The sequence below is a fragment of the Lathamus discolor genome, chromosome 2, assembly GCF_037157495.1.
Source record: "Lathamus discolor isolate bLatDis1 chromosome 2, bLatDis1.hap1, whole genome shotgun sequence".
Lineage (NCBI taxonomy): Eukaryota > Metazoa > Chordata > Aves > Psittaciformes > Psittacidae > Lathamus > Lathamus discolor.
In genome coordinates, this window is record NC_088885.1 from 36,377,433 (window position 1) to 36,392,007 (window position 14,575).

Genomic DNA, 14,575 nt, shown 5'->3' on the forward strand with positions numbered 1-14,575 from the left:
GCAGATGGCAAGAAGATTATCAGCAAAGTTCTGCAAGGATCAAGTCATAGGTTCTGAGCTCTCCTTGGATACCCATATAAGTATACATCAAATTACCCCTTTTTCATGCTTTGTACCACTTTTAGGGTGTGTAGTGTTTGAATTTCGTACTGTTGAATCATTACAACTGTTGAGAGCTGCCGGGACTGTAGTTTATGGAATATGCAAAGCCTTACATTCAGTGTGCTTAATTTCCTCAACACACAGCAGGAGGTCAGGTTCAACAATAGCTTAATGCTTAGATGGTCCAGAGTTGCCAGCAGAGCTACTAACTAACATTAATTCAACTGATGTAACCTCAAAAAAGAGAAATAAATTAAAAACTGGTCTCCTATGTATCTTGTGGACTGAAGGTGTTAAATACATTGTCATAACACTAGATTTATTTAATCACTGAGGAAGCTTATGCCAACAAGCTCGTACCAGCATGTTAGTAAGTAGCATTTCACTTGAAATGTGCCATTTTTTTTCATTTTCTGGAACCTTTTGTACCAGTAAGTACATGATCACACATGCACAATGCAAAAACTTGCTGAAACTGAATAATTTAAAACTCTGAGGATGTTTAGATGGTTTATTTTCTAAATACTTTGCTTCAGAAATGTGTCTGGTCACCTGAAGAGATTCTGGCTGTTTTGCCAGGACAGCACTGATTCTATCATCTTGTTCTTTTGGTCTGCGTTGGCAGCTTAATCAGCAGTGGGTGTGCTGTACTTGAACTTAAGTAACAGGGCTGCAAGCACTTCACTGTCAAGCCTGACCCAGAACATCACGCTGTGGTGCTTTACTTGAGACGCTGCTAATCAGTGATGCGGAGGGTGAGTCAATTCTTCATCTTCAGTGAATCCTGTTTACGCAAGAGTGTGCAGATGTGTAGTCACAGAGATATCTATACTTCAGTTATACAAAAGGCTGATAGCATTTTAAAGATCTGTGTCTGAGTTCTATGTAGTCAATGAACATTCTGACTTTCATGCTAAATAATGCTTCAGTTCCCACTCTTGCTGTTCTTAGTGTGTACTTCACATACTTGTATATGATTGCTGGAAAATCACAAGGGTACTGCTTCATCAAATCACAGTTTTACCACTCTGTCTCACTTCTCTTATGATGCAACTCAGTAAGTGCTGTGTTGTCATCAGCTCTGACAAGAAGCTGTAAAACCTCATCCTGCAACAGTTTTAAAGCTTCCAGCATAATTTTTCTTTAGAAATGAATACTTCATGTGCTGTTTTTCTCAGTCTAGAGAGGAAGTAACTTCAATGGACGTATTTTAAAAATAAGCTGAAATATTTCAGCGGCATGTTTCTGTTTTAAATTGGAGTTAAAATAATTAAAAAATGCAAGTCAGTTTTTTTGCCCTGCCTGTCTGAACATGCGCACAATGGCTTGTTGCAGTGGTAGGAAGCTGGCACAAAGGTTTTTGTAACACCAACAAATTCAAGGTCTAGATGTTCTACAACCCCCTGATGTGTTACTTTCACGTTTTTATTTATTAAAGAATTTTAAAGAGGTTTAACCGACGGCAAGGATATGGTCTTCAGTACAACAAAGTGCCACTAGATGGAGGCACCTCAACTGCAATAATAAAGTAACTTGAAGAGCAACGGCTCAAAACTCATGCTATAGAAGAACTATTGATGTTGGAAGAATTTTGAGGGAAACATTATATTTTGCCTAGTTTTGGTTATCAGTTAACTAAAATCCCAGAAATAGACACTTGTGTTTTTAATCTCATAAAACTTACTGTATGAAAAGGCTGTGCTGGAGGCTGTGGGTTGATATGTGATGTACACTGCTGGATCTTTGACGTTCTTCCTGAACCCCTGCAGAATGGAGAGCAAAATACATTTTTTCTCTAAATAACATTTATACTTAGTCAGTAGCTGAGAGAAAAAAGTCTGCTTTCTCAAGTATGTGAACAGGGTTTCTGGTTTCTGTTTTGTTTTTCATCTACAACCCAAGCTTTTATGTAGCTCTAAAGTATGTTAGATTTTATGAAGATGGTCGTAGGTTGACTTTCCTTGACCCTACCTGTTCTGAAACTGTATTAACAGTACTTACCTAATAAACATGATCAGTGCCTTCTTCATAATGCTTCCATCTTACAAAATTAATGTAACATCCTGCAGGATTATTAGTCGCAAATAATTTTAATCTCTGACATATTAAATTCATGGGTTCATCCTTGCTCCAGATGGCATCCTCCTATAGGTGAGCAACCTGGTCTAGTGGAAGGTGTCCCTGCCTGTGGCAGGGGGGTTGGAACTAGATGATCTTTAAGGTCCCTTCCAACCCAGACCATTCTGTGATTCTATGATTCTGTGATTCCTAAGTGCTTGACTGACAAAGATGTGCAGTAGCATAAAGGAAAATGAAATTTGAAAGTCATCGTTCAGAACAATTTTCAGTTTGGGAGGTGAAGTTTTAGATATTATCAAAGGATTTTCACATAAATGTATTCTGAAGAGAACATTGTTGATGAGGTGGCGCTTAAAAAGGGAATTTTTCATTTGAAAGAATTTTCTTGAGAAAAATCTGTTCCTTTAGGGTTTTGATTTTTGTAGTTGTGTTCTGGGAATACCTCATTTTAAGATTATAAATGGTGAATTTATTAATTAGATTAGAAAAAGCAAGAGGAGTGTGATAAAAATAAATCTGTCAGATGAAGAAAAGGGATTGAGGGCAGCCATCAGAGGCTGTTGGAGTGGAGTGAAATCACTGTTTTCACCAGTGTCCTGTGCTACTACACCTGCATCTTTTAACTGGGAATGAAATGACAAGAAGAGTTGATGCAGTGGCCAAGCAGCTGTCCAACTACCTTCTTTACATGCCTTTAAATGCCTTCACAATGTTGACTGTTTCATTGTGAGATTGGCCATGTTCACAAATTCAGTGGTGCATAAAGCAAACAAAAAGATGAGAAGCTTTTCTTAACTTGAAAACTTATTGAAAGCTATTTTGATTAATGATATGAAGGAGCTTTCTTAAAGGTAGGTTCCTTGTCCAGCCTTCCTAGCACCTTAATCTCCTTGGTTGAGAAAGCTGCTTTAGAATTTCAAGGAGTAATTACATCTAATACAGCGTTAGCTCCACTCAGTGATAGAAGAGTTCAGAAATAAGCTATTCCAGTCTTCCAGATGTTTTCCTCTCTATAGCCATGTAGGTTCCAATCAGGCTTTTTTTTTCTTTTTTAACAAGATTTTGAAACAGTGTTTACTTGGTTTAGCTGGAAAGGCTTCCAGAAGGTGGGCAGTAGTTCTGAATGTTGTCATTTCAGAGCAGGTTTCTATTCGCCTTTAGTAATGTCCGGTATTCATGACAGAAGCTTTTGCATTTCCACTTGAAAGAGCAGTCTGTTCCTGTCATGTTGTGCTCCACTGAAGCATGTTGTGAAACCCTAACCGTCCCCATTCCACTGCATGTTTGTCAGATATTGTCATCAGCCATGCCTTCCTTTAGGGACAGGAGGTTCTCTGGGACTGGGACTCATACCGGCTTTACATGCTTAAGTGCTTCAGATATCACGGTTCTGGGTACATTGTGGGTTTTTTTAATATATGGTAGTGTACTGCACAGAAAAATAAATTGCAGTCCTCGTTGTTGAGAGACACTCGAAGAAGGGAGCAGCTGCAGTAGGGTTACATCAGCCCTCTCCTGCTGTAGAGCTGTTCTTTCAGGCAGCATCTCATACAGAAGAGCTACCTATGTCAAACTATACACACTCTCAAAGAGAGCTTTTGGTTTTCTGCATAGGTTCGGTGGGGTTTGATTTCTACATTCACAGTGTTGCAGAGTTTTTCTGTTGTGTGCCGGATACAGCATTTAATTATACTTTGATCGGTAGCCTTTGGAAATTTCATGTAATTTCTTTAAAGAGAAGGAGTGAAGCTGTGGGACATCCCAAGTTGTGCCAGTGAACCTCTGAACAGCCTTTACAAAGTCATAATTTCTGTGAAGCAGTCACTAGACCAATGACATTCACTTATCACTGTGGTACCACTGGCACTGGGTCACAGGAATTCTCAGCCTTCTTTTGGGCAGGAGCCATTTCCACCCCACAGTAGGTAAGGAGAAAGTAAAACAGCTTTCTTCCATAATATGCAATAGGAAAAGGGCTGGTAGATCCCTTACGCAGTGGTTATCAGGTTATGAACCTCTTCCCTTGCACAGTGGTAGGATGCACTGAGGCACCAGCAAAGTGGAAGACTTGAGTGTTTTGGATACAGTCCTTTAGTGCAGAAATGGCATAGAAATCCTGAAACATTTCTGAGGCATGGTCAATAGCATTGCCATCTTTCGTAACTGATTTTGTTGAGTATTCCCACCTGTAGGAATTTGTGACATAAAGAGGCAGGTATGTATGGTTACATACATGTTATAATGACATTGAACCACAGCAGGTTAGGAGGAAGCACAGAATTTCATTGTGTTTGCAGAAATGTGTAATGATTTTGGCTGCTGATCGTTTTACTGTGACAGCCTTTGAATACACTCTAATGCCTTTGAAGGTGAAAGACCGATGACCTTCCTCGAAAGCAAAAGCCTCCTCCCTGAAGATAAACCCAACAAGCATGTGTGCAGTGTAGGAGTTCTCTCAAAAACAGCCTGCATTTCAAAATATGGCCTCATCCATTTTCCTTCGTGATCTAAGGTGATTTGAATGTACATGTTGAGAAATCTAAGCTTTAATTATGTAAGACAAGGTAGCTGTAATAATCTTCATCCTTGGAGAACTCAGTTTTGGGCAACCTGTCTTGAATTAGGCACAACAGATACCTAGAACAGGGTCCAGAAATCCAGCCCACTGAGTGTGGTGTTGAAAGGACTGAGGGAGAAGCAGAATTGCAAACTTTCTGAAAGAAGTTTGCCCTTAGGAGCAGACTGTGCTAGCCGTTCATCTTCCACCAAAGAATCTCAAGGCCTTTTACAGGTTTTAATGCTCTGGTCTCTCTGACACTGTTGTCAGTTAAATTGGTCTTTTTAACCTCATTTTACTAGCAGGGTATAGAAGCTATTTTACATAGTGTACTGGGTCTGGCTGTGTTAAAACACAGACACATGGGAAGTACATACTAGCTGGAACAAGAATCTCCATCTCTTTACTTTTGGTCTTCGGTATCTGATGAGACATTATAACTGGTGTATCATAAGAACATGTATGGAAGAAATAATTAGAAAGCTAAGTAAGTTGCTTCATAAACTTCTGTCAGAGGAAATGGAGCTCTTCTATACGTGAGTCTGGTTCCTTAGAACAGGAAATAACTGGCCAGAAACGAAACAAGAGAAGTCTTTAGCCACTGGCACAGCTGGGCTGCTGCTGGCTGGAATATGAGGGATGTGAACCCTGGTGCTGGTGCCAGCCTCTGGAAGGGATGTTGTCAAGTACAAATAAAATGGCATCGAAAAGCTCCCTGGCAACCAAGTTAGAGGAAAGTTCAAAAAATAATGTGAAATTGACGTCAAGTCAGGAGGTTTCTACGAAATAATAGTGGGTGCACACTGTGCCTATGGATTCTGAGATGTACATTAATTTTCCAGTATTTTGAAATGTTGTCTTTGATGGGTACATGTTCTGGTGCGCAGGCAGGATTGTGGATGGAAACCCGGGTTTATAAAATGGGGAGATTATTCATGTCACTGACTTGGAGAAAGATTTGCTCTCGCCTGTATTTTCCTCCCTCTGACAGCGCCCTGCCTCTCCCCTTACCACAGACACCCTCCCACCCAGCCAGAGGCAGTCTCTCAGGTGAGGCCCCAGCCCAGGCTCCTCTGACACTCGGTGCCTGCTGCAGAGAGAGGTGGGGCTGCCACAGCCACAGCTCCCTCCTGCCTTTCCCACTGACCTGAGTTCATGCTGCTGCTGCTGCTGCTGCTCTGCCAGCGGCTGAGGCTTCCCTGTGCAGTGTAATCCCTGCACCCTCGGAGCATCCAGCAGCTGCCAGGCACTTGCAGCCCTCTCATGAATTTCTCTCTTTTCCTCCAAGGGGCTGACTGTTGTGGTTTCAAGGCTACTGTTTTCCGTCTCATCACAGGAACACTGTAAGTATAACTTCTACCGTGGTTCTTTAGTTATTGCCTTTGTGAAACTCATCTGTCTTGTACTGCACAGCAGGAGTTACTAGTTCAAAGTCTCCATGAGGCTTGTTGTGGTCTCTGCTCCTGATCGAGGTATTCAAATGGACCTTTGGCATTTTAGTTTTTAGCTGGATTAAAACATCAAAACATGAAACATGGAATCAAACCAGCTCAATATATTGGCAGCTTCCTGGCTGCCGTTTTCCTACTTTGTGGGTAAGTTGCTAGAGTGTCCTTCCTCTGCCTAGTGATGTGGAAATGAGAAGAGAATCATTTCTGTCCCTGCCTGTTTGCAGGAGCAAGTGTTCTAACAACCCAGGGAATAGAAACATCAATGCATTTCATAAGCTCTGGGGATGCTGAGGCAGGTAATCCTGCTGCCTGCTGAAGTGTAGCTAGCAAGTGAAGTTTTGGAAAGGAGTTAGGTTGGGGGGTATCTGTCTGTCTCATTTCCTGAAGTCCTGAAGGTGAGATAGGGAAGTAAATGAATTTAGGGACCTCAAATGGCTGCAGCAGTGTACTGGCACATTCAAACTGATGATCTAAGCTTAGGATTTTAAGGGAAGGAGTCTTGAGCTCAGGGAGCAGTTCTGATATAGATTACAATCACTTCAAACTTTCAGCTTCAGATTTTCATGTTCTAAACAGCATTCACAATTTCTAGGTGTTAACCTAGCTCCAGCATTAGGGTTCCTTGACTGTATTTAATCTGTGGTTTGAAAAGAAGTATTTTCCTGTATAAATGCATAAATCATCTCTTGGGGTATCCTTGAAAGTTGTATGAGAATGAACTACATATGAGCAGAATCACTGTGATTTTATACTTTCTTTCAGGTATCTTATTGGACAATGGAATTTGTATGGAAACAAAGGTGGTATCTTCAGCTGGGCTGTATATTGATGCTGAATTTGGTTTATGCCAATCTAGACTATCAAAAAGAAACTCCTCCAAGCCTGGGTCAGATTGACCATGAGTGCTGGGAGGTCTCATCCCATGGGCTGGTGGAAATGAAGAAACTCAAGGTAGCAGATATGGTCATTGGTCTCTGGGACTTCATGATGTTCCTAAAGGAATCCCCTAAACCCAAGCACAATGAACTCTTCAATGAGTTAGCCCAGAATTTCTGGGATATGTATGTAGACTGTGTGCTCTCAAGATCCCATGGAATGGGCAGAAGACAATTAGCATCTCCCAAATACTCTTCCACATACTCACATAGAACTTTAGAAGGTAATTATAGGATATAGTGTTAGTCTGTTACATGCTAACATTAAACTGAAACACTTCCATCTTCGTCCTTGAATGTTTAGATAACTCAATATAGTAATTTCCAGTTTTATGTCTCTACTTCTGTCAAAAGTATTTGCATCTTTCAATGGCAGTTCCTTTCACAATACAGGAGCCAAAATTAGTTAGGGTACTAAATTTCTGTATGTAACAAAATGTAAAAAATGTTGGGTGTGCATGTGGTAGTGTGTGGAAATGGACGCTGAATGCTGTCACTGTGTGCATATAAATGGCATTACAGTACTAAAAGTTTCCTGGTGTTTGGACTTAACTCTCAACTATGGGGAATCATCCTTCTGTAAGAAGGGAAGCTTAAATACCTGACTGCTTGAATCCTGTTCTTCCCATTAAAACTGTTGATACATAATATGATCTCATGGTCATTGTGAATCATCAGTGACAAATTCTGGTCATCATGGTCTGAGATGAGTCTGAACTGAAATCACATAGGGTTAGGGTCTTACTAACCAATCCTAGATCTGTTGGATCCCTTCATCCTTAGCAATGGACTTTCTTCAGCTGTTTTAGGTTTCCAGACTGAACATAGAATCATAGAATGGTTTGGGTTGGAAAGGACCTTCAGATCATCTAGTTCCAACCCCCCTGCCATGGGCAGGGACACCTCACACTAAACCATGTCACCTGATAACCTGGCCTCGAACACTGCCAGGGATGGAGCATTTATCACTTCTTTGGGTAACCCATTCCAGTGCCTCACCACCCTCATAGTAAAGAACTTCTTTCTTATATCTAACCTGAACTTTGCCCGTGTAAGTTTGAACCCATTTCCCCTTGTCCTATCACTACTGTCCCTGATGTGAAGAGTCCCCCTCTGGCATCCTTGTAGGCCCCCTTCAGCTACCACACAGCCTTCTCTTCTGCAGACTGAATAGCCCCAATTTTCTTAGCCTGTCTTGATACACTGAGATAATTTAATTCTAGCATTCCTAGAAATTTGCTTAGAAAATAATGACTTTTCTTTCATATTCTTGCAGGGTCTGCTTTCACCAACCCATTTTAGTCAAAATAAAGATACCTCAGCAAGGCAACATCAAAATGAAGGAGCACAAAAGCACAGCATGTCCTCGAGATGCTTAGACAAGTCCACTGGCATGGTTCAACCTTCTTTTTTTCCTTTTCTTTGTATAAAGCACTTAATCACTGCTAAACTGATAAGTATGTGAACTCCCACATTGTCACTTTTGCTTTCCTGTCTTGCAGTCTGTCAAGGTTGCCTTTATCCCACTGCATGTCTGAATGCTTTTGTGTTTTGAGTTAAGACTCTTGTTGTCTCAGGTAAGCTTGTAAGTCTGAACCAGTGTCGTGTATTTGAAGAGGCTCATCTTTTCCACTAATTCTCTTTTTTTAAAGTTAATTTGGGTGGAAGCCCAATATATTTTTATACTTTAAGCAATGGAGAAAATGTCAACAAACATTTTATACGGTGTCTTGCACATAAAATTAACTTGAATTGCAAAAAAGTGTGACATCAAGCTAAAGGGAAGGATTATGCTTATTGTAATGTCCTGTGCAGTCTTAACTTTGTAATTTATCACTGCTTAATCTAGGATATGGATTAATTAAAGTATTTTTCTATGCAGCAAGGTCTGAATAGTAGTAATTTTCTTGTCTAATAACATGTTATTTGCAAACCCATTGCTACATTACATTGAGAACAATATTTTACACAAGACTGCTCTTTATCTACACATTTATACAGTTAAATAAAGTGATACAGTGCATCCCTGTCACAGCAGGCAACATCATAGTTAAGAAGAGACCCATGCATTCATTGGTTTGAAAGAGTGAGAGATTAGGCTTGACTGTGTCTCCCTTTGTAAGAAACAGTCCAGCATGGGTAAAATAATTCAGGGAGATTAACCATGGAGTTAATCCATTTGTCCTGAGCACAGAAAGCCTGAGAACAAATGGGAACACTCAGAGATGCAGACTGTTCTCTGGTTTACTCCTTGGGCAATGCAGCTTGTTCAGTCCCTGTTGTGTTCTAGCTTTTTATGAGATCCCAGCTGGGTTTAATTATTGTAGGAAACAGTACTTACACAGTAACTACATATAAACCTTCATAAGTAACAAGAAATCCATCCCAGGTATGCCTAGCTCATATATAGCATGTAAAATATCCAACAAATCTCACAGGTTTTGTAAACACTCATTTAGGTAAACACAATATCGAACTGCATCTTGTAAATTAGATCTCCTACAGTATTCTGGAGAGGACATGAAAATAGTGAGAAATTTCTCTTACCCATGAATATTACTGTAAGTTGCTGATACAAAAAGTATTTTAAAAACACCTTTTCTCTTGAGCAATTAGAAGGAGTGATGATACACCCAAACCCAGCAGTTTCAGGAATTGATAGATTATGATGAGCAGCTATTTGAGAGCCATTGTCTAATCTGTTCCGGTAACACCCACTTTATAAAGCTGTGTACTGTGTTGCATTTTCATCAAATAAAGTGTTTTAACTGTCATAAACCAGATAAATTAATTCCCCTTCTTCATACCTACAGATAATTTTATTCATCACCAACAGAAGTGTAGAACTATAATAACGTTTTAAAGGTAATGTTTCCTATATTAGTGATCTTTTAGTTGAGTGCCAGAGCAAGGTGTCCTGTGCAGTTTTAAAAGCTCCATCCTTCCTCAGATTGTAAGTCTTTGTTTTAATTAGTTTTCTATAGGATACAGAGGTGTTTAGCATCTACCATGGTTGGCTCCAGAATGCTTGAACAGTTTGTTGCTACGGGTGCCCTGCAGTGTCTGCCAAAGGGGCAGGTGACTGAACGACAGGAACACAGTACCATAAGCAGCAGCAGCACAACAAATTCTAGGTGGACTCACCTCTTTTGATTATAACAGAGCCATGCTGCCAGCTGGCTGCCCCTAGGGTGTCTACAGGAGTGATTAACAGGGAATGGGGTGATCTCCTCCTCCACTAGTTCTCCGCACTCCCCCTCTTTCCACCCCTGAGCAGGAACAGCAAGCCCAGTTTTCTTGGGTTCCTCTGCTGACAGCCAGACCACAGTCCATGGCTGGCTGGCAAAACCAGATGCTGTCTATGCTGCTGGGAAGGCTTGTGTTAGTATCCATTTATCAAGTGTGAACATAAGCATTTTGTGAAATTCTGTCCCCTTCTTTCTCTAGTCCTTGATAAGAGTTAACAAGAACATTTGCTGGTACTTGCTTGCACTGTACTGTAGCAGAAGCACAGTACAGTTGGAGGAGGAGTGCTGTGGGGCGCACTTTGTGCCTGATTTGAAGTTTTAACATATGCATAAAAATAAACTGATTTCCAGTTGAAAGATCTTTTATGTCTATACCTTGGCTATACTGTATTGCTGTAGCTTTTGTACAGAAATTGGAAGCATTTACAAGTCCTGTACGGTTTTTTTTAAGAAATTGCTTTGCTGCCAGTAGTAATGAGTCGCCCGCACATCCACATATGTGCAAGGGTGTAAAAAACCTCTAGATACCACAGTCTTTGTTCTCCTAGGCAAATATGTATTGCTCAGTTTTAATTGTGAAAAGACAATGGAGTGCACTTTTGTGGCCCCAGTGTGTAGATATATTTTGCCACTCTCTAAAACAGTAATACAGCAGCAGAGCTGCTGAAGAGCTGTTGGAGAAGTATAAACTGTGCAAGACTACTTGACACAGAGGACTTTAGTTAGATAATCTCTATATACCTTAGCTTACCTTTCTTGCAGGCAGGCCAGAAACACACACGCAGAGTTAATTAATAAAACATACTTTAACATTATGCAGATAATTTTGGGGGGAAAAAAGTCATCATGAAAACAGTTTATAGTTAGGAATTATCAGTTACCAAAGGGCCAGCATAAAAATTAAAATAGGTTAATGTGATTTATGTAGCTTTAGGTACTAGATGACTGTCTTACCCTACAACGTAATGTTTGTTTAACAGACCTGCCTATAAGAAAATGCTTCTGATCTTTGCAAACTGCACCTGTGGAGTGAGTAAGTATGAGTTTGTATGGCTGGTTTGGTTTACTTCATTATTTTATTCAGGTTCTTCTTTCTATAGAATTTAAGTAGACAATTTTGAAACAAAAATCACTGCCTTTATGTTTAATGCCAGTACTGGTATGTCTTGTTACATGGACAAACAGATTTTCAAGATACCTTTCATACACACACCCACCCCATAGCTCTTTCAGGAAGTGAAAAAGGCAATTGGGTACTAAGTTCTATCCATTTAGCTCAAATTTGTTTCCATTTTTCAAGCTGGTATATAACAAAGTGAAAGTTCAAACTTTCATGAAACATTGCTTACAGGCAAAAATGACTGACTATGTGCCAGAGCTTGTATGTCACGGAACCCCTTGCAATGTCACATAACTTTATGCCATATCTCTGGCTAGCAACTGGTTTTAAAATGAGGTAATAGCCTCAGGGAATCTTGCTCTATTGTAATATAGCAATTTTTGGCTTTGCCCAAGCTATGAAAAGAGACAATAGCTTAGAAACTGAGTCATATACAAAAAGGTCTGCTCACAAGTTTGTGTTGGTATTCTAGACGTGGAAGACAAAGAGTTCCTGTTGGAGACAATAGGGGCAATAACCCAAGAAGTAATTAGAATGGTAAGATCAGTTCAAGAGCTGTGAGAAATCCCTGAGGACCAGGACACTTCAGCATGTCTCCAACAGGCTTGGAGAAACTTGGCACAAACAAGCTTTTTAGGGAGTCTTTAGATGAAAACTGAGAGAACGTAAGTCAGAAGTCCTCATGCTAAAGAAGGCAGTTCAAGAAACAAAATGGACTGGGACAAAACCCACATGGGTATGGGATCCAGGAAAATGAGGAGCTGAATATGTTTATGTGAAAGGTCATTGCCCTGCTCGATGGAAGAGATACTTAAACTGCAATGTGTGGAATGAGTCAACAAGAGATGGAAAACTAAATAGCGGACCTACTGATAGTGGATCACAGTAACCTGACACTAACACTCGAAATTTTTAGACTCAGCCTACCTTTGTACCATACTGTACAGGGTCCTTTATTAATAAATCATCCCCATGTTTATATTAGTTGAGGCAAAATACAATTTTGCTCTCAAGATGCTCTATGCAATTCACCAAACAGATTTTATCTTGTATCTAAAATACACATACAGTTAACTATAATAAAAGCACTGTTCAGAACACTATCTATGCCACAGGTACCAAATCTTTCTAGACCAAGTCCAGTGTTTTAATGCTTTTGATCTTTCTTTAAGGCTTCTTCAGAAAGAGGCAGCTTTCTAAGAGCAAGTTCTGTAACATTCAGTGGCCTTCCAGTTAACTGAGGAGATGTACTTTTGACAGTTACTAAGTGACCAGATCCAATCTGAAAAACAAAATACATGACAGTCACGTTAGTATTTAAAATGAGAGTTAAATCATGAACTGTCTTTCAAAAACATTATTCATCTGGTGGAGGTGCATGCTGAGGTTTCTGAGGTCTATTCAAGCTATCCTTTATGTGAAATTAACAAATTGTTCCCATCAGTACAAAGGAAAGGACAGAGTGGTTTTTCACCAGGTACCTTTATGTACTCTGCTTTCCTGCCTTCACGTCTGACCTTATGAAAAGGAAAAGCAAATCAAGCCTTTATTGAAACAGAAGTTTGTTGTGCAATGTTGTTTGGATTTGTGTATAATATGAGCCAGTTTTTGTCCTCAGCATTTCATTATACATTAATACTTCAAAGAAAAAAAAAGGAACAAACCCAATTTCTCTCAGAATGCAATTGCCTATAACTACTCCTCCAGGAAAACTTGAAGACTGAAAGGGATATATTACTGTCTATATTGAATAAGTATATTCAGTATAAGGAATACATATATTTTATATATATGGTTATATATATATATATAAATCCCAGTGACACCTCTATCTTCTAAGCATGACCTACTAAAACAAACAATGCAACTCTTCAAGTGCTTATGGCTCACATGTTTGATTACTTGACCCTGACTGGTCTGCAACAACCATCTTGGCCTAATTTTTATCTCTTCCTATGAAGGGTGTTTAGCAGAGAGGAGGGAAGAAGATTGTTCCAAGAAAAAAACTGCCAGCCGTATGTGTTATTTGTATTTCTTTTAAGCAATGTACCCAAGCAGTTTTATCTGATGTTCTTGATGGGTTCTATTTCTTAACACACTTATTCTGCAAAATGGACTAACCTTTCCTTCTTTTTGTCTACAGTTGTTGAGATATTGCTTATAAAACCATAAAATACTTTCTTCTTAAAACCTCTTCCACCAAAAAAATGAATAGTCTTGGCTTGAGGTCCAAGTCTTTAAAATAGAATATAACAACATACTCTCTCTATTAACAATTTCCAGAGTGCTCTTATCTAAATTTTTCAGAAACTTTCTGCAAAATATTGCTGATTAACAGTCTCACTGATACAGGCATGTAACTATATAATTTTTTGAGCCCACTTCATCTTGCCACAAAAGTTTATGATAAAAATGCTAGTCCAGCACTTTGAGACCATCCCCTGGCTTCCTATTAAGCGCCTGCTTTCTTCATCACATCAAACACTAACTGCTTCTTTTCCTTTTCAGGATGCATCCACCTTAGTTGTCATTACAGAGAGCCAATTATAGTTGTCATGCCAGAGAGCCCATGGTAGTGGAATCTCCTGTCTTTGTGCAAGTTTTAAATCAACACCTCATGTTTTTATTTCTTTGTTTCTCCTCTCACGTAAAAGTAACTTAAAAGCAGTCAAGAAGCTACCCCTCCCCTAAAATCCTCTTTAGCTGTGATGCTTACACAGAAATCATCCAGGTAACTCAAAAGCAGTTACTGACTGGAGTGGAGATTCTCCCACATCTTACCCCAGGTTGTCAAAAATCAACATCTAAATATGCTGTTACACCCAAATACGATCCTAACAATGGCTTTTATTTTCTTACACTTCAATGAACTGATAGAAATGAGGGGGAAAAAAAAATCTTTTCTGAAGATGCAAGGAGTTGGCTTATCTGCAGACAGTGAGGAACACATCTACTGACAAAGGACACCTCTACTGATGTATTAGAGACTGGGCAGATTTACCCAACAATTAATAAAGGAAGGCTTGACCTCAGCAAGGTTGTCGAGAAAGGCTATCCTGCAAGAGGTACATGTCAAGTAGCAT

The 14,575-nt window shown here is 39.7% G+C and overlaps 2 protein-coding genes across 4 annotated transcripts in view; one reads left to right on the top strand and one right to left on the bottom strand.

Annotated features, from left to right (window-relative positions):
* Positions 1-801: 801 nt before the first annotated feature.
* Positions 802-8,936, top strand: FAM237B (family with sequence similarity 237 member B). Of its 3 annotated transcripts, XM_065669240.1 has the most exons (4): positions 802-857; positions 6,027-6,081; positions 6,952-7,348; positions 8,401-8,936. In XM_065669240.1, the coding sequence occupies exons 3-4, from the start codon at positions 6,967-6,969 to the stop codon at positions 8,424-8,426; spliced, it is 408 nt and encodes a 135-aa protein (XP_065525312.1). In that variant the 5' UTR covers positions 802-857; positions 6,027-6,081; positions 6,952-6,966; the 3' UTR covers positions 8,427-8,936. The 3 variants fall into 3 exon arrangements, with proteins under 3 accessions (XP_065525312.1, XP_065525311.1, XP_065525313.1); XM_065669239.1 differs by lacking the exon at positions 802-857 and having other exon boundaries at positions 5,971-6,081; XM_065669241.1 differs by lacking the exons at positions 802-857; positions 6,027-6,081 and adding an exon at positions 6,279-6,333.
* Positions 8,937-11,444: 2,508 nt separating this feature from the next.
* The window catches only part of CFAP69 (cilia and flagella associated protein 69), a 31,425-nt gene continuing 28,294 nt past the window's right edge, over positions 11,445-14,575 (bottom strand). The window contains exon 23 of the mRNA XM_065669242.1: positions 11,445-12,774. Coding sequence (XP_065525314.1) covers positions 12,640-12,774 — 135 coding nt within the window. The 3' untranslated portion in view covers positions 11,445-12,639. The remainder of the gene's footprint in view (positions 12,775-14,575) is intronic.

Bases quoted from the DNA above. Each gene is read 5' to 3' on its own strand.
- FAM237B (XM_065669240.1), top strand. From the start codon at position 6,967: ATGGAATTTGTATGGAAACAAAGGTGGTATCTTCAGCTGGGCTGTATA. The intron at 7,349-8,400 runs GTAATTATAGGA...ATATTCTTGCAG, and splicing joins CTCACATAGAACTTTAGAAG to GGTCTGCTTTCACCAACCCA.